The 20,342-nt window shown below is 50.7% G+C and overlaps 1 protein-coding gene across 7 annotated transcripts in view; it reads right to left on the bottom strand.

The window, feature by feature from the left end:
• PKNOX2 (PBX/knotted 1 homeobox 2) overlaps window positions 1-20,342 on the bottom strand; it is a 298,309-nt gene that overhangs the window by 46,970 nt on the left and 230,997 nt on the right. For all 7 annotated transcript variants that reach the window (XM_070782943.1, XM_070782942.1, XM_070782949.1 and 4 more), the window contains one exon: window positions 4,136-4,307. In XM_070782943.1, coding sequence (XP_070639044.1) covers window positions 4,136-4,307 — 172 coding nt within the window. The remainder of the gene's footprint in view (window positions 1-4,135; window positions 4,308-20,342) is intronic.

Genomic DNA, 20,342 nt, shown 5'->3' with positions numbered 1-20,342 from the left:
GACAGAAGGCAGGAGGGAATGACTCTCTGAAGGGGTGCTGCCTGGGGTCCCTGTGGACCCATGGCTCCAGCCTGCCTCCTTCACGTGTCTCCATATTCACAACCTCTGGCCTCTGCACCCCACCCCCTTCAAAGAGGGCCCAGGGGCCTGGGGGGCCCCATGTTGGAGCTGGCTTTGCGATCAGGCAGCTCTAATCTGTCCCGTGAGCCCCACCAGAGTCTCATTAAAACGTGCCCCATAAATGTTAAAAAATTTACACATAAAAAAATTCCATGCATGAAACTGAAACCGTACGTTTTACAGCCTCAGTTTGAAATCTTGCATAATATATAAAACCTCGGCCCTGCACTGGGGGCCCGTAAATCAGATTTTATAAAACAAAAAGCTTTTGCCTTTCAAAGGGGTTTGGGGAACTTGCAAATTTTACAAACTGTACCAACTGCCAGTCAGAGGCTGCTGGGCCCAAATAGGGGATCGATGGGCCAGGTGACAGAGGGCTGGTGAGCACTGGGGTATGTGTGTGGGAGTTGGAGCCGGGGCAGGGGGTGGGGAGTGTCCCTGGGGGAGCTGACCAGGGGAAAGCCACCCCCATGGTACTGAAATGGGGAGGTGGAGAGGATCAGGGAGTGTGTGTACCAGGGGGAGAGATGCTTATTTTTTTATTTTTTATAATTAATGTCATATGTTTTTATTATTCAGACTTGCACTCCTCTTCACCTTTCACATCAGGGTTGTTTTTTGTAAGATGGTCATTTATAAATGAGGGCTTTGCTGCCCCTGGGGAAGCAGAGAGGTGGGTGATGGAGTGGAAGGAGTCAGCAGACCTGGGCGCTGACAAGTCACCGCCCTTCTCCGGACTCCAGTGTCCCCATCTGTAAAATGGACACGCTGCTCTCCATGCTTGGGGTTTTCCCCCAGTGTTTTATGATTCTAAGTTTATATTCCGGCAGCTGGCTAACTGAGAAGGAAGGTTCACTTAGAAACCTACACTCTGGGAACCTCTCTGGTCTCTGAACATCTCTGGGAGGGCTTTGTCAGCCATGGTTCCCATGGGAACCTGTCAGGAGATCGCAGGAGCCAGGGAGGTGGACACAGCGATTTGCTTGGATGGGAGGAGAGGGACCAGCAGGAGCGGGGAGGACCCGTGTCCTGGGGGGTGGGATGCCTGGTGGGGCTGGGGAGCAGGCAGGATCTGAGCCGCACTCCAGGATCCAGGGTGGGACAGTTTGGGGGTATCCCAGTATCCTCGTGACAAGCCCATCTGTGAAAGTCAACATTCAAGGGCAAAGGAAAGCCGCCCTGACACACATATATATAAAAAATAAATCTCTCAATTATCTCAGCTCATTTGCTTGGGGTCTCATTTTATGTCCCTGCTCCGCTGCGCAGTATATCTGTCCGGATAAAGAGTTACAGTCCGCTGGGCTACGTGTGCGGGGTTGTAAAAAATACAGATGCCAAATTAACTGGCTGTGGCACTCGGCAGCTGATTGAGCTGATAATGACGCGATCTGACCTTTTTCTAATTTCTAATTATGTGCATCTCGGCAGTGCCGGCTGCACGACTCTTGTTCTAATGATGGCTCCTGTGGTCGGCCTCCTCACCTCCCCGCTCCTGACACAGGACCACACGTGGGATGGCAAAGGGCACTGCCTGATCCCAGCCCCAACCCCCTGAAAGTTTCAGGCTCTCCGCCACATGGTCTCTCTGATGGCCTGGAGGTGAGGCGAGGCGGCTGGAATGCCTGGCCTTAGTGATACTGCATTTGACCTTAACCTTCTGGATGCCACGCATTTTCAAAGGCCATTTAGTTCCACTAGTCATGGCATTTATTTTTCATGACAGTCACAGGAGGCAGGTGTACTGGCTCTACAGATGGGGAAACCGAGCTTCAAAGGAGCTGTCGTCAAAGTCTCCCAGAAGGTGAGCTTGGCCTCGGGTCCTTGGCTCCTTCAACCACCTCCATTTAAATAATTAACCCATCCATCAGTCACTGACTGTGGCCAACTCCCCCAGGTAAACTCCTCCGGGTCCATGTGAGGGGTGGGCGGTGCTAAGCCTGCTCCGCCAGTGGGCGACTCCCAGCCCATCACTTGGGATAGAAGCCCAGGGAGCACCAGGGGTCTGGGGCCACTGGGGCACCTCCTCCAGCAACCCCACCCTCAGATCAGGCATGGCGCATGGTGGATACTACCACGTCTTGCTGGATTAGATGAAGAAATCTGAGTCTTTCCGTGAGCAGACCCCTGAGAGACCCAGGTAGTGTGGGCCAGGGGAGAGCATGGAGATGGTCACTTTTTGGTATTTCCAGGCTGTACTCTTGGGTTGGCCAAAAAGTTTGTTCAGGTTTCCCCACCACATCTCAGGGAAAAATCCAAATGAACTTTCTGACCAACTTAATAGAATAAGAGGTTGTGGGGCTGGGACGGGGAGGGGGGGGGTCTTCCAGAACTCACCTGGCAGGTGGCAATGGGCAAGTTTGTGAGGTTGGTTTCACCAGGACTCCTACTTCTGAAAAAGGTATATTCTTTCGTATTACTCAGCCTATTTTAGGTATTTCCCACCAATTGAGGCCTCAGCTTCTTTGGGGGGTCAAGTGAAGGGAGTGTTCATTCCAGCTCCCACACAAACGGCTGCTTCACATCCTGGCCCCATGACTGCTGCAGGGGTAGCTTCTAAAGACCTGATTCACAATTGTGGTTCTGAGATTCTGATCAGATGAACAGCAGGGCAGGGGCAAGTCTGCCTGCACTAACTGTCCAACCAAATGGAGAACCTGCATGGGGACGACTCTCCCAGGGGACCTGAGAGATAGGGGACTGCGTTACCGGGAAGGATGTTAGCTCAGTCACAGCCAGGAGCCGAGCAGAGGTGCACCTGGGGCTCCCAGAAACCTGCACTCATGCTCCTGACCTTGGCCAAGTGCATATCCTCTGTCCTGTATCATAACACCATAACACTTCATAGATTTCCGGGCAAAGGAGGGGGGCCTCTCCTGGTAGCGCTCCTGGACTCCATAAAGTATCATATTCAACTCCTGAGAGAAGCGGCGGGGTGGGTCATTCACAACACAGAATAATACCCAAGTCATTTAAGTCTGCTCTGCAGATGCACTGCGTGTGTGCGTGTGTGCGTGTGCGTGTGTGTGTGTGTGTGTGTTTCTTCCTTCCTTCCTGGAGTCACATTTGCTTTTCTAACTCTGTTTCCCTTTGGGGAGTAGGTACTAACTAAATTCTGGATGGAGGTCAGCCCTATAATCAATCAACTTGTGGAAGACATATTTTCAGCGTTTCCAAATTTACCGTGCACGATCTGGATAATCCACCCACAGCAAAATCAAGAATCGTGGTTAATAACCCCAGGATAACTGTTGTCACGATGAACAAACAGAGCGGTCTCTCCAGAGCTCTTTTCTCAGCAGGACTCCCAGGGCTAGACGAAGAGTTAGAGTATCATCTAATCTATTGGCTCCCAAGCCTTATTGAAGATTGCAGTTGTCTGGGAAGCCTTTAAAAATGTACGTGTGCAAGTCCCACTAAACTTACTGAATCCTGGTTTCCAGGTGGAGGGGCCCAGGAGCATGTACTTTTTAAGGCTGTAGTGATGATCGGGATGACAAGCTAGGCTTGGGAGCCTGATCTACTGTATCCTAAATGGGCAGGACATCTGCTGGTCTTCTCAGTAGAGAAGCTGGTCTTCGCGTCTGTTGCTTCCAGTCTTCCTATCTATCCACTGATGTACTTGAATATGCATGTCACCCTTCTCCTTCACAATGTAGCACATGGCCATCAGCTCCTCTCTGGGCAGCCCAAGACGGATTTCCCAACATGCCAGGATTCCAGCCCTCAGAACATTCTGGATGCCATGGCCCTCCCCTCCTCCCGTCTGCACTGCAAGAGGGTGGGAGGTGACGCTGGTGCTGCGGGGGAGGAGGAAGGCAGAGCTTTGGCAGCATCACCAGTGTGTGCAACTCTTGGTTAAAGGTTCTCAGCTGCTGGAACACCAAGACCTGCCCACAGCGGGGAAGCACATTTCTTTGTTGAATGAATAAATGAAAGGATTGCTTTTGGGGCATTTGGAGGGGATCAGAGGGCGGGATGACCCTAGCCAGGGTGGGGGTTGGAGGGTCTTTACCAGATTGTCCAGTTCCGGGTCATCGCTGAAGAAGGGTTTGTGTTCCTGCTCCTGCTGGTGAACAAAGTTCTCGATGTCCACATCGAAGCTGGCGGACGTGATGCACTCAGAGCCCTGGGTGGCCTGTTCACATTTCTCAAACAGCAGCGTCAGGAGCGGGAAAAGAGGATGCCTGCAGGGACAGCGAGAGCTCACACATGTGCACTCAGAGACCTGCTGCCATCAGGGCTTCTAACAGTGCAAAAGCCTTCAGGGGCCCACCTCACCTTCCCATCACCTCTTCTCCCAGGGTCTCACTCCTGGAGGAAGGCCCCGTCCCCACGGTCTGCCGGGACAGCAGCATTTCATACCCTGGCACAGAGGATCCAACCTCCTCATTCCTGGGGCCTCAGTGGCTTCTGTTCCTCCCCTACTGGGAGCCTAACTGTTCTCTTTGTCTAGATAAATTGTGTGGATATTTGATGAGGGATGCTGGGTATAACTCTTCAAAGAGGTAGGTGTCCATTTCGGGCTCAAGGTCAACTGGGGAAGGAAATATGGGAAATGTCCAGAAAAGTCCTAGATGTAAACATTCATCGTTGGTCACAGATCCACACTTGGCTGTGTAGAGTCAGCCAAGGGCAGTACCTGCGTGTTTACAAGTGTCGATGGGGGTGGGGGTGGGGGCGGGGAGGAGGGTGTGTGTGTGTGGACCTGGCTACTCGTCACATGTGGAGGGCAGATGTCCCCACCCATCCTGCCTCTGCTGGCTGATTCAGTTTAGGTCAGACACCCCACTTACATGTGACAGCTCCCTACACATTTCCATCAACACCCACTTAGCACAACTGCAATTAAATAATAATACGCATCATTACTTGGCCACTGTTTTTCCCCAAGACTGTCCCTGTCTCATTGATCATTGTATCCTTAGGACCTTGCCTTGACACTCACAGCAGGCACTTAATACATATTTGGTGACTGACAATGAACTGATGAATGAAGAATATGTGAGCATGAGCATGTTTGACGACACGGGTGGTTCTGTGATGGATGGAGTGAAGTGCTGACCTGGCCGCTCTCTAGGTCTTGGCTTCCACATCACCAACTCTGCGAACCTGCCCTGACTGCCCGACCCTGAAACCTACACAGACCTGGCTTGTTTGCCTTACCATCTGCCTTCCTCACTAGACTATCAGCTACATGAGGGCAGGAAGCAAGCCCATCGTAGTCTTCACTCTCTGCCCAGAGTCTAGCAGTGACTGTACGTGATCCGAATAAACATTTGTTGAATATACATGTATGCTATGTGTGAGATGTCATTTGCACATGTAAGTGCATCTCATTCTCATTTCTCTGCAGCCTGAGTGAGCAGCTCTGTCTTCACACCCAGCACCTGTGCGTGTGCTTACATGGGTGTTGACACTGGACTCTGGAGCCCCATTCTCCCCACTGTGGTTCCCAAAAGCATATGCACATCCCTCTCTGGCTTCTCACTGAAGTCCCCTGGGACCACGAAATCTGGCTCCTTTCTTTTTGATGAAAATCTGTTTGCTGGGAGAGGAGAAAGCATGTGTCAGGCCTGGTCCCCAGGCTCCTGGGGTAGCCAGCACCACCCAGCAGAACTTCCTGCGATGATGAAAAGGTTCTACAGTCTCCACTAACTAACCGAGGCCAGCGGACACTTAAAATATGGCTGCCGTGATGATACGAATGAACTGACTTACAAAGCAGAAACAGACTCACAGAGAATGAACTTCTGACTGCCAGCGGGGCAGAGTGGGAGGAAGGATAGTTAGGGAGTTTGGGTTGGACATGTACACACCGCTGTACTGAAAATGGATAACCAACAAGGATCTAATGTAGAACACTGGAAACTCTGCTCAGGGTTATGTGGCAGTCTGAATGGGAGGGGAGTTTGCGGGAGAAAGGATACATGTATATGGATGGCTGAGTCCCTCTGCTATCCACTTGAAACTATCATAACTTGTTAATTGGCTATACTCGAATATAAAATAATAAGTTCAAAAAAATGGATGCTTTGCCTAGGACCTTGAATTGTTAATTCTAATTTAACTAATTTTAATTTAAATAGCAACATATGGCTAGTGGCTACCATATTGGAGAGCACGAGAAATCTTGAAGAGGAAACCCAACTACGCTTCTTCCAGCAGGAACACTGTGATTAACCACGCCAAGAAGGAATGAACAGCCAGCCTACAGAGTGTTTGTAGGCAGATGGGGAACCCCTATGAGCCTGTCCCATCCTGGGATTCTAATAATTCTGGACAGAAAGGCAGAAAGTGCTGAGACCCATCCACACCCAAACCCATACCTGCTGGTCATTCTACCCAAGCTCAAGGGCAGGGGGCACGGAGGGGAGGTGAACTCCTGTCTCCGATGAGCCACCTGGCTTGGCAGAGCTGCGCTTGGACACTGCCGCCCTGACTCTTGGTTTGGGAGCTGATGCACAAACAGCTGGGCTCCAAGGCTGCAGGCTGGGTGATAGCATGGAGAGAAAAAGGGTCACTATCCGAGGCTAGCCCATCTGCAGCCCCCAAATTGCTAGAAGATCTACTCAGCCCCCTCAGGAAGCTGGTGGGAAGACAATGGGTTTGCTCAGCCAGCCGCTGAAGACAAAGAGAAAACCAGGTGAAGGGGTTAAACTCCAGTCTAAGTCTTCATTTGCAGCCACTAATACCGCAGCATATTATAGTCTAATCTAACCTGATCCCAGTTTAATGCAAGATTCTCCTGGCCCTGAGTGGAATACCAAAGAAAGCCTCCGCGGCTGTGATTTAAGCAGAGCCCTGCAGTAGTTTAGCTGAGGGACATGAAAGGCAAATTCCAGACGGTGTTATGAATTATTGCGCCTTATGAACCTTCCTACTCTCAACAGATGCCTGCTGCCATTTAAACAGCCACTAGATCAATTAGGAATGAAAGGCACAAATCGACTCTGTACAAGGGCACTAAATTACCAGGAACTAATAATCCGCAGCATCGTGCCAGGTGGTGGGGGTGCAGCCCGCCCCCCCACCCCCACGGCAGCGGCTGGTCACTGCACGTTCCTTTCTCACGGGTTGGAAGGAGGGTGGGCAGCTGCTGGAAGGAGAGGGGATGGTGTGTGTGTGTGTGTGGGTGTGGGTGTGGGTGTCCATGCATGCATGTGCACCTAGGTTGAATGTAGGCTGTCAACAAGAGCAAGTGTGAGTGGCGTGTCAGTGGACTGTCCTGGGTGCTTTTATTTGTGTGCACACATGGTGTTATGTCTTGCGGGACGATGCACATACGGGTTGTGTGCATGGAGCTGGGGTGCAGGGATCGTGTGCTGTGAATACACTGTGCATGTGCCCTGTGTTATATGCAGTGTGTGTGTGTGAGCGTGTGTGTGCTACATGTTATTTATATGCAGTGTGTGCGAGCATCGTGCGTTCTGTGTGCACAGTGAGTGTGGCATGTGAGGCAGGGAAGAGGGAGCTGCTGGTGGCTACATCTCCCAGCCACCAGCCTTGGGGCTGAGGTGGCAGCAGGAGGCAGGCTCCTCGGCTGCTGTCCTGGCCCCTTCGGACAGGAGAGTGGTCAGGGAGGGCCTCTCTGAGGAGGTAGCATTTGAGTGAAGCCTCCAACGATGAAGAGGCACTCAGGCAAAGATCTGAGGGAGGGGCGTTCCAAGCAGGAGAAGACCAAAGCACTTGGGATAGAAATGAGTGTGGTGTGTGTCTGGAACAAAGTCCAGGTGTGTGTGGCTGCAGTAAGGTAGGCGAATGGAGGGAGATGGAGTCCAAGAGGTGAACTTGCAGATCACGGGGCTCACAGTGAAGTGGGCTTTCAGGGACTGGAGTGGAGGCTCTGTCCCTTCCACTGGGGGACAGTGTACACCTTCAAGGCAGAGCTCTAGCACTGCTCCATCTTATAAGCATCTCACCAGGAGGGGACAGATCTCCCTGCTGTGGGGGGTGTGTGTGAGAGAGAGAGAGAAGGAGAGAGAGAGATGAAGGCATACCCGGAAGTGTTTTCTATGACTTATATCAAGTCTCAGTAGAAGAAAACCTGCTTTCCTTCCTGGTCCTGCAAGTGAAGGGAGCACCTGTAAGCCCAGAGCAGGCTTCCTAGTGGCTGCCATGGCCCCTCTCCCCAGCCCCTCCTGGCCTGAGCAGCACTTTCAGCTCCCAAATCCTCCCTTCATGTCCCACCCTCCCACCTCTGGGTGGAACACCCACCCTGATGCCAGGATCCTTGAGCTTAGGAGCTGGGATGACACCTGTGCTAACCCACAGCTTCTCACATGACCCCCAGGCAGGGTTGGTGGGGCTGCCTGTGGCTCCCCTGCTTATCCATCTGGATCTTCCCATCACCCGGACAGCTACCTGCTAAGCCCAAGTGTGGGGGCTGCTGAGACACTCTGGGCCAGCCCCAAGAAGCAAGTCCAGTTTCCCAGTGACTCAGCTGTTTGTTCCATGGCTGCATCGATGCTATGGGCACCTTGAAGGCTGTTTCCAGCCCACTCCACGGCCCCTTCCCCAGTGGCCCATCTTATACCTGCCTAAGCGTTGACTTCTATTTCTAAGATACCCTCCAATGTCACTCCATAAAGCTGGGGAAGAGGCTAGAAGCCACCCTCAAGGAGTCCTTTCCAGTAGCCCTATTTTGGCCCTGGAATGGAGGACACAGTGGCTAGGGCAGGGACCATGGGAGCTGGACACATAAGTTACCCAGAACACGAATGGCCAGTCTGATCCAGGCATGGGATGGGGAAGGCGGATTTCCAGCTATGGATGGGATACTGATGCTGCCATTCTTGACATTCCCTGAGCTTCACCCTCTCCAACTAGAAAATGAGTTTTAAGGAGTTTCACATCCCTCTGTCCAGATCTCGCCCACTGTGGATCAGTACCCTTGAGAGGCTGCAAGCAGAAATGTGGAGACTTGGTCTCCAGTGCCCAGATGCTGACGATCGAGATGTGAAAGATGGCCATTAGGCTTTCTTTCCAAACAGCCGAGGACACCTGACCTCCAGAAGAGCTCACCTTCTCCCTCCCCGATCCCTCTCCACTCTTCTCCCTGCGTTGCCTCCCGCCTGGCCGCCCCCTCCACCCCAATCTCTCTTAAGCCGTTCAAAATTTGGAGGAAATAAATCTCACCGCACTAATTCAGGGAGAGTTTGAGCCTCGTCGGTGCAGAACAAATAAAAGGAGTGAACTGGCATGACATTTTACTGCAGAAGAGAGGTCGTTTCCAGCCACTAATAAAAAGGATTTGACACAGACTAATAAAGAGAAATGAATTTCTCTAATGGCCTGATTTAGCACATTCAGCACTGTGCCTCTGCCTGGGTGCCGGGAGGGCGGGACGCCCCGAGAGCCAACAGAGCCGGGCACGGGGGACGAGAGATGATCTCAAATAAGATTTTATTATTTCTTTTCTCTTTTCTGAGTCCTCACCAACCACCGCCCCCCACCCCACCTCCACCCACATCAGACCTCTCCCCAGGAGGATATGAACCAAAAGCAAGCTCAAGATACGCACTTTTTGTTAACGATCCAAAGAAATAAAGAACCCCCTTCACAGACCCGCAGTCTTGTGCTAGCTTAAGAAGGTGATTAAACCGGATGTGTTGATTTCTACAGGGGTTTAAGCCATCATTTGGTTTAATTACTTCTGACATTTCTGCCTTCTTGTTTTTTCTACATTGCCCAAATTCGGCAGCCTAGAATGCCCAGTTTGGGGCCAGGATGTGCGGGGTTGCCCCTGGGAGACAACCCACCTGCCATAAACTGGGCAGGATCTTGGCTGAGTCCTTTGAAGAATTGAATGTGACCCTCCCTCCAGCAGCAGAGAGGCCGAGACCCCCTCGGCAAAGCCCCAGATTTTCTTGAGAGCGAAGTGAGCCAGGTCCTCCCCACCTCCCCCCACACTGGACACATATTTCTGATGAAGCTTCTGAGCGCATCCTTGGGCAGCTGTGCATTTTATTCCTTCCTGTCTCAAGACAGATGTTCATAATGTAGATGGCCCGATAGGTCGCACTAACATTTCCAAAGACCTTTTGGGATAGAGACCCCAACCTCCTTGGTAATTTTTACACTCACATCTAACTCAAAGTTCCCTTCTAAGGCTGAAGTTCATTGCCTTTTGTTAAAGGACTCAAGCAAAGACAAATAGACCTTTTTCTGCTTCCCTCCCTTCCTCCTTGGACAACCTGGATTTTAAAAAGTTTTTTTTTTTTTTTTTAAACATTTCTTTCTACTCAGAGGACCACAGACAGAGAAGCAGAGATAGGAAAAGAAAGAATGCAAAAATATAGAGCTTCAGTAGATAACCAACAGAGACCTACAGGACAGCATGGGGAACTACACTCAATATTTTGTAATAACCTATAAGAAGAAAGAATCTGAAAAAGAATATATATACATAAAACTTAATCGTTATGCTGTACATCTGAAACTAACACAAGATTGTAAGTCAACTATGTTTCAGTTTAAAAAGTTTTTTTTGAATAGCGCTTCAGAGAGGCTACAATGCAAAGAGCACAAGAGACAGAGAACAGATAGGTAGAGAGAAACAGAGCCCCGTGGGCTGGGGGAGGGGAGATGATGGTCACACGCAGGGGCAGACATTAGCACTGAGCTCCCTTTCTGGGTGATAAACCTTGTGATTCACAGTCATGCCACTCCGTCACTTCTGAGCCTCTCAGCCATCCCTCGCCTTGTGACCTTGGCCAGAATTGCAGACCTCAATTATGGGTCCAGCCATGTGTGTGGCAGCCTGCCTGGCTGTCCACTCCCTGACCTTGGAGCCCCCAGGCCTGTCCTGCAGCTCCCTTTACAGCCCATCGTCAACGCTCACCCCTCCCTGAGCCTCGGCTGCTGCCTCCAGTGGGGATGGGGTGGGATGTCAGAGCCCCCAGGCACTTCCTAAGAATGGACCATCCCAGAGGAGGCAATGTAGAGTGGGAGAGGAACATTTCCAGGTGGAGGTTTTTATTTTTATTCTTTTTTTTTTTTAATATTTATTTATTTATTTGGCTGCACTGGGTCTTCGCTGCGGCATGCAGGATCTTTAGTTACGGCACATGGGATCTAACTCCCCAACCAAGGATTGAACCTTGACCCGTGCATTGGGAGCTCAGAGTCTTCTCTACTGGACTGCCGGGAGAGTCCCAGAATGTGGAGGCTTATAGTGATGAAGCAGAGGGACTAGAGCCTGGTCAGGGTCAGACCTCTGCACAGGACATGAGTCACTGGCCAGAGAGGTGGGGTGAAGGAGGGCAAGCAGTGACATGACCGGCTCACCAGCCACCCAACCTAGTCTCCCACACAGTGGGGGTCTCAAGTTGCCAAAGGCCCACCACCCTGGAAACTACCCAGGGGGCTGGCGTTGTGACCTTTAATTTCTAGTGCCCCTGTCGGAGGTCGCTGGGACCACAGAATCAGAGTCAATAGCCTGGAGCCACTTTGCCTGGTGGCCCCCCCCTTTCCCTTTCACAGCCAGAAGGCCTATTACCAGCAGTCAGTCTGAGAAATATAGAGACATCGCTCCTGGATGTTGAGGAAATAGAGTCAGCATCATCAGATGAGGCTTCACAGCGTGGCCTCAGGCTTCTTTTCAGCACTCATTGACAGACTCAGAGGAATACGTGATGGCTGGACAGATAGCAGGTGGCCCCCAGCCCCTTGTACCTCTATCACACCCTTCACCAGCTCAGGCAAACCAGACTGTTCATGCCCCTGCTGTTCCCTCCACCTGAAATACCTGTGCGTAGGCCTCTCCTAATAGCCTAGCTCAGAGTGCCAGCCCTAGTACCAAGGCTGCCCGACTGGTCTCTCCAGCAAGAGAAGTCATTGCCTCCTCTGAGTTGCCACTGAGATGTGCTTGGGGGTGGGAGTTCTACTTTGACCTCACAAATTCAGTGGGCTGGGTGGTCTGAAACCAGCACAGTCTCTGGAGACGGATAATTAACTGTATAACTCTGGGGCAAGTGACTGAATATCTCTGAGCCTCAGTTTCCTCTTTTATAGAAGGGGATGATACCACCTACCACAGAGGTTGTAGCAAGGAGAAAAGGAAGGATAGTACAGAGTGGCTGGCACTTAGGAAGCTGTCAGTTAATGCTTGTTCCACTTCGCTGGAGTGGCGTGGGGGCACCTTTTTTTAATTCAGAGCAACGTCGATGCTATCCGCTCCAATAAATGTATAATTCCATCTCCACTGACTCATTTGGTAGGGAAACAAGCCCACGTGTCAATTCAAATAGAGGCAGAGAAAGAGGAGGAGGAGGAGAGGCAAAGTATAACTCATCAGAACTCGAAATCCTCTTTTTAAACCAAAAAACACTGCTGGTAAGCATTTATTTTTCTTTCCTTTAGGACGATTGTTAAACTCTACTGACTACAGTTGTTTGTGCTCAGCCGTCTTCCTCACTCCATGGGGAGCTCCTGTGATCCACAATCTCACTTTCTCTCTGAATTCCCCAGGGTCAAGCACGCTGCCCGGCACACAGCAGAAGGTGGATAAATCTTTGATGAATCAATGCATGGGGACGAATGAATGAATGAAGTGACCACCGGCAGCAAGTGGGGGTTCTGAGACACAAGCATAAAGTGCTCTTTGGGCTCAGAATCCACTCACTCCACTAAGGTACCCAGACCAGCTACGGCCATCTGGCAGTTTCTAGCTGCTACAAAGGGACCCTCCTCCTCTGGGCTCTGCCGGGGGTGGGGGCTGCCAGGGTCCCGGAGGCAGAGGAGCCAGTGTGAAGGAAGAGCTTAGCCAGCCCGCCTCCTCTCCTCCCCGCTCTTCCCCTCGAAAGACCAGATGGAGAGAGCAGAGCGAGGTGGGGGAGACCAAGCCAGCAGCTCCCGGTTGGATGTATTTTTACTTCAGGTGTGACGTGGAAACCATGCTGGTGTATTTTTAGCCCTGCCCAGTGGGCGGTGTGTTCGCCTGGGTTGCCTTGGAGAGGACTTCTTCGTGTTGCTAAATTGGAATTGCATCTGCTGGGTTCCTGGGCTCCAACCAGCTCTCCTCCCGGCAGGTGGGCGGACAGGTCCGTCCCTGGAGAGGGTGGGGTCCGGGGCAGGCCAGAGTCTGCTTTGTCTCCATCCCTTTACACACACACACACACACACACCTCCCTCCTGACACATTAAAAAAAAAAAAAAAAAAGAAATGTGAAATCTCCACAAATTGATTGTTAAGGCTAGTCTACAAGGGCAAGAATACAAAGAACCTAAAACTTGCAACCTGTTAGGATCTTATGTCATAGTCCCTTCATTGCCGGCACACAGGGCACCACCGCCCCCACCTCCCCACCCCGCCCCAGTTTTATTGAGAAATAACCAATTACTTCACTGTATAAACTTAAGCTGTACAGCATGACGGTTTGATTTACATACATTGTGAAATGATCATCACAATAGGTTCAGCTCACACACATCTTCTCAGATAGATAAAAAGAGAAAAGGAAAAATTTCTCCTTGTGATGCGAACTCTTAGAATTTACTCTTAACTTTGCTGTATATGATACAGCAGTGTTAACTACACTCATTGTGTTGTACATTACATCCCTTATAGCTGCTGTGTGTGTGCTCAGTCTGTCGGACTCTTAGCAACCCCGTGGACTGTAGCCCGCCAGGCTCCGCTGTCCGTGGGATTTCCCAGGCAAGAATACTGGAGTGGGCTGCCACGTCCTCCTCCAGGGCATTTTCCTGACCCAGGGATTGAACCCACGTCTCTTGTGTCTCCTGCATTGGTGGGCGGATTCTCTACCACTGCGCCGCCTGGGAAGTCCCATGTCACATCCTTATACTTACTTATTTTATAAATAGAAGTTTGTGCCTTTTCTCTGGAAGTTTGTGCCTTTCAACTACCCTCCAGGATTGCCCCCTACCTCTACTTTCCACCTCTGGTAACCAAGACTCTGATCTCTTTTGCTCTAAGCTATTTTTTATTTATTTTTTGGTTTTCACATATAAGTGAGATCACACAGAATTTGTCCTCCTCGATGAGGTATTTTACTTAGCATAACGCATTCAAGGTCCCTCCGTGTTATCACAAATGGCAGGGTTTCCTTGTTGCTGTTCTTTTAATGACTGAATACTATCCCACTGCGTGCATATACGCCACAACTGCTTGGCCCACTCATCCATCAGTGGACACTTTGGTTGTTTCTGTGCCTTGTCTCTTATAAACAATGCTGCTCTGAACGTGGTTGGGGGAGGGTGCGGATATCTTCTCCAGTTAGCGTTTTCATTCCCTTTGGGTCCCCGAAGAGGGGTTACTGGATCTTACGGTCATTCTAGTTTTAATTTTTTTGAGGATCCTCCCTACTATTTTCTATAGTGGCTATGCCAATCTACAATCCCAACAACAGTTCACAAGGATTCTCTTTTCTCCAATCCTTACTATTATTAATCCTTGTTATCTCCTGTCTTTTTCATGTTCAGCCCCTTCATTTTAAGGGGAGGAAACTCAGAAGAGAAAAAAAATAGAAGTATCTTTCCCACAGGTAGGCAGCTACAAAGAGGCAACTTCTATCCAAGTCCCCAGAGATTCAACCAGTCCCCAACGAAAAAGCCCTGGGGAAAGGGATGCTTTGCGAAGGGGAACTCTATCCATTTTGCTTTGGTCATTGGTATTAACACACCCATGCACATTTGGTAGCAATTGGTAAGTCACATTTCATGCACTTATTGCACTGAAACACCCAATATTTCTTATTATTCCCACTTTACTGATTTGCAAACTGAGGTGCCATGTGGTTAAATAATTACATCATCAGGCTAATAAATGATTGTGTTTAGATTTAAACCTGGGTATCCAAACCCTAAACTTCATGCTTTCTCCCCTCTCCCAGGTACCATTTTTGAACCACTATTAGAATCATTTCATTGTCCTCCCCTTTTTTTCTCTACTGCCCTTGAGTCTTGGGTGTTCTGGGGTCACAGAACTGAGCTGCCAGACTTACCCTTTGAGCATTAGGACCTTTGCAGCACAAGGGTGCCTCATCAAATGAGTTCCCAAAAGAGTCTTTTCCCATAGTAATACATCTGTGTGTTGAAGAAGACTTTGACATTTTTATAGATCTTTGATTTTCTCATTTGATGCCTACTCTATGGAGTAGGAAAGCTTATCTGAAGAAGTTAAATGGGTTGCTCAGTGGTAGAGTCAGAACTTAGTCTGAAGTCTTAGTCTTATGTTCTTTTCACTTGACCACAAAATGGTCCAGTGGCTTGGGAAAATCAGAAAGTGGGGCTTAGTTAAAAGAAGGGCTAGGGACTTCCCTGGCAGTCCAGAAGTTAAGAACTCGCCTGCCACGGCAGGGGACAAGGGTTCAAGCCCTGATCCAGGAAGACCTCACATGCTGCACAGCAATTAAGCCTGCATGCCTAGAGCTCGCACTCTGCAATAAGAGAAGCCACGGCCATGAGAAGCGTGTGCACCACAGCTAGAGAGCAGCCTCTGCTCACCGAAACTAGAGAAACACTCACACACAGGAACTTATACCCAGAGCAGCCAAAAATAAATGAATAAATTAATTTTTTTTAAAAAGGAAGGGTTATACTAGCTTAGTCCATCCCTGGTGAGAAGGCATGGGCCACACGAGCCCTCAAAGCCCCAGCTTGCCGGCTCCCATCCCAGCCCAATTGCACCAGCAGGAGGACCAATGACTGCCATCCTCCTGCTAGGAAGGGGGCCTGATCCACTGTCACGACTCACAACTGTGGCCACCATTCACTGGGAGCCTTGCCTGTGCCAAGCACTGTCAGCTGTGAGCGTTGGTTATCTCCTTTAATCCTAACATAACCTTGTGAGAATAAGTCACTGGGATTCGGGGCTCCTGGATCTCTCATCCATGTGCCTGGTCTTGGGGAGTATCTGGACTTCTCAGCTCTACCTAGGCCAGGTGGTGAGCCGTGGAAGCAGCCAGAGCTGCTGCCTCTGAACACACCTGCTCCCGGGGCCAGGCAGCCGGCGTCCCAGTGCCTGCCAGCAGCGTGTACGGAGGCTGGGCCCAGGGGCGGGGGCCTTCAAGATGCTGGCAGGAAGGGCAGGGAGCAGGCGATGCCTGGCGCCTGGGGGAGAACTGAGCATGGTTTGACTTTCAGCTGACGGCTCCGGCAGGATCACTCCCCTGACTGTAGTCAACAGCTGAGATGTTTTCTCGGATGCCAGTGAATCCAACTGCTTCCAAAAGCAAGGAGTGTCTGCTAGAGCCCCAGCCCATAAAACCCTGCCTGGAACATCTGCTCCCAGCAACTCGTCCGGAAGCATCTGGTCCTGACTCTTCAGTTTGGAATGGCTGAACTTCTATCCCCCTCCATCCTCAGGCCACCTCGCCCAGCACGTTCCAGGAATGACCCAGCCCTCTGCCAGGGAAGGCACAGGGTTAAGCCCCAGGGTCAACTCCCTGGAGACGAAACACCCTTTGGTCACAGGGTGGAAGAGTTCCCTCAAAGACGCTTCAGCAGGAAGGGCCAGTTCCCAGGGTCCTGGCCAGGCAGTTGCTGAAGAGGTCGGTCACACGGCAGCCAGCCCCCCTGCCCAACCTCAAGCTGCTGGGGGCTCCTCTCATCCCATCCATGGTCCCGGTCCCAGGAGAGGCCTCTTGGCTACCATTTCCCTTGGGCTTCATCTCCCTTGGGAAAGCAGTCCAACACTCCCACACTGCACCATGGGCCAGGGGCCTTGCAGTCAAATCCACAAATACTTTTTGAGCCCGAACCATGTGCCAAGTTTATACTCTAGCTACTTCCTACGCCTATTTTCCTCCCACTCCCTGGACCGATCCATTCTAATTCAGAATCCCTCTTGGAACTTGACACGATGCTTACACATGGCAGAGCTCAATAAATGTTTAACCAAATTGCAGTGCGAACAGCACTCAACTGGGAGCCCTTTCCTATCTTGCTTCTTGCTGTCTCGCCTCTCAGCAGTCACCTTCTAGTCCTACCAACCCCCGTTTCATTTCCTCAAACATCTAATAGCAGCTAATGCCTGCAGTGCACTCTCTAAGTACCAGATTCCTCCCCCAGCACTTTATGGTATTATCTCACCTAATCCTCATGACCAGCCTAATGAGGAGAGGGCACTATTTTCAGTCCCATTTTACACATGAGGAAAGGCCCAGAAAGGTTTAGAGGCCAGTGGTGGAGACAGAATGGAAACCCAGGCAATTGAGGTCCCCAGGCCCTGTTCTGATGCCTGAATTTCACCTCCCCAAACACACAAGATGCCTCATGTACTGAAAGGGCCAAGGGGACCGAGCTGGCCCCTCTGTTTAAAACACCCCCATCTCGGGACTTCCCTGGTGGTCCAGCAGTTAAGATTCTGCCTGCCAACGCAGGGGACACAAGTTCAATCCCTGGTCCTGGAAGATCCCACATGCCAAGGAGCAACTAAGCCCATGCTCCACAACTATTGAGCCTGCACGCCTAGAGCCCATGCTCCGCAACAAGAGGAACCACTGTGATGAGAAGCCCAAATGCTGAAACTATAGCCCCCACTAGCTGCAACTAGAGAAAGTCCATGCCCAGCAGCAAAGACCCAGCACAGCAAAAATAAATAAATAGTAAAAAAATGTTTTAAAGAAGTAGCTTCACCATTAAAAAACAAAAAAAACCCCACCTTCACTTCATCCCATGCAGCCAACACTGATCTGTGTGTTAGATATCATAACATCATCTCATTTTAGTCTAGCTATGACTATTTCCTTTTTTTATGGTTGAGAAAACAGGCTCAGAGAAACTAACTTGTGCGAGCTGACCAAATTAATTACCACTACATCCATTTCTAGAGCTCGTCCTGCCACCCAGAATAGTTGTTCTATGACTTTTGCCCCCCTAACTACAGGACCATCAGGACCAAGCCTGAACTTCAGTGACCTTTCGAGGGACAGTCTCAAGGGAGGGACCTGCCCACTACTCTGTTCTGATCTTTCCCTAAACAAGAGCAGAGTCTAGAGTGATCCAGTCTGCATGTGACAGGACAAATGGATTACAAACAAGGCTTTAGGAATGAGTATTGCTTTCACTGGGCTAGAAGTGGACTTCTTCAGCATGAGCTGTCTAGGGCAAGGTCCCACGTGGGCAGAAACTCTGAGCGTGGTTTACAGAGAGATGAGACCGACAGGAAGAATGACAAACGCTACATGGACAGGCCAAGACTGACGGCTGAGAAGCTAAAGAGGAGGCAGAAGACTGGTTTGATGACAGGTTTCTGGAGCTGCAGCAAAGGAGCTCATTAACGGAGAGACCAGGAAACATTTGGAATCTCCTTGGGGAAAGTGGGAAAGTTGGGGCTTTGCTCAAGCAGATGCTGAGAGCTGGATGGAGATGGATAGATTCTAGGAAGGAGAAAACTCACTGTGTTGGGGTTGAGGTGAAAGATCACAATTGCAGACACTTAGAAGGCATTCCAGGACTTCCTAGGTGGCGCCAGTGGTAAAGAACCTGCCTGCCAATGTAGGAGACATTAGAGATACAGGTTCCAGCCCTGGGTCTGGAAGATCCCCTGCAGGAGGAAATGGCAACCCACTCCAGTATTCTTGCCTGGAGAAATTCATGGACAGAGGAGCCTGGTGGGCTAAAGTCCATATAATTGCAAAGAGTCGGACACGACTGAAGCAATTTAACACACACACACACACAGAAAGCATTCATTCTATGCTAGGTCTTGTTCTAAGGATTAATTTGTTAAGAGAGACCATTTCAGATTTGAAACTGAGGAGTGGACCGGATAGGACCAAGGAGTGCAGAATTGTGGCTAATCCATCCCGTACAATCAGTTATAAAGGAGCTGGTAAAACTGGGTACCTGTAACTTGGCTCCTGTGTGGGGTTTGTACTTGAGGCTGGTGGGAGCCATCTGTGTGCTTCTCTTCCCAGCTATGTCATGCAGCATCACACCGTAGCTTGAAAAGGGCCGTGGTGGGTGCAGTCACACCATGGAGATTGACGGACGTCACAGTGAGGGCTCTCCTGGTCCCTCTCCCCCCAGGACCATTTTGCCAGCACCCCAGCCTAGAACCCTGAAATATGTCCAGTCCTTCCTCGCCTGTTTAAGGAATCCACTCAACAGCTCTGATTTAGTACACCCTCGTCCAGGCTGCAAGCTCTAAGGTGCTGTGGAAGGCACTGGGGATAAATCAATGAAAACACACAGACCCTGTCTTGACGGAGGCAACGATCTAGCAGTGGAAACAGAACTAATATTAACACAATCCATTCAGTTGCGAGTAACGCCACAAAGGAGAAATACAGGGCTCTGCAGCCCCCTCAGCCTGCACACCTGATTCACAACTCAGCTCCCTGGCATTTTTCATGGTGGGACTGCCCCCACCCTTCGCTCACTGTTCCGACCTCTAGCCCAGCACTTCCCATCACTAGCAGGTAACTTCTGCTGTGCCTGGCCGGCCTCTTCCCGGGTCCTCAGACAGAATGTCAGCCTAAGCGGCAGGAACTCAGCCTTCGCAGAATGGTCTTACCAGAGTCCCCCTCCTCCCCACCGCACCTGGCCAGGCCCAGCTCCTGCCACTCTTCTGCTCCCCAGGACATCATGGTTTCCATGGGAACCCACTCACTTCAAAGGGGAACCAAGGAGACTGCAGGGGAGGAGGGAGAGTGAAGGCCGGATTAACCTCACCCTCTTGGCCCGTCTCTGTGGTTGCTGGCAAGCCAAGCCCCAGGTTCCCAGCCACCTAACACCGTCCAGCCCACAGCCCACACTGGAGGAGGGGGCGGGGAGGTGTGGTCCAAGCTAAATTTTAACTTCTTGTGAGGCGAAAACCCCAGGGGTGAGGTGGGCCTGGGGAAGGAGATTTTTGAGCTGGGTCCAAACCTGTGGTCCCCACTCCACGGGGCCTCCCCTCCACAGACCCAGGCTCGGCATTGCTCACGGGCCACAAACACAATTACCCACGATGTGCATCTAATCATGGGATCTGCTTGGATTAGACTGCAATCATTAATCTGAGCCCGAGCTCCTGGTTGCCTTGCTGATTAGCCCAGATGATGCTCTGGTATGATCCAATTAAAGACAGGCTCTGCCTCCCCTCTCCCCGGCCACACACACACACACACACTACACACACACATATACAGACACAGACACAGACACACACACACACCCAGCTTCCACATCAGAAGGAACCAGTACATTTCATTAACACATCCTCACATACAAATAAAGCGTCAGGGCACTGACGGGCTCCCTCCCTCTCGTGGTAC

This window comes from Bos indicus, chromosome 29 (assembly GCF_029378745.1).
Source record: "Bos indicus isolate NIAB-ARS_2022 breed Sahiwal x Tharparkar chromosome 29, NIAB-ARS_B.indTharparkar_mat_pri_1.0, whole genome shotgun sequence".
In the NCBI taxonomy this organism is placed as follows: Eukaryota; Metazoa; Chordata; class Mammalia; order Artiodactyla; family Bovidae; genus Bos; species Bos indicus.
The sequence above is the reverse complement of the archived record's forward strand: the minus strand, read 5'-3'. Positions and strand labels throughout refer to the sequence as shown.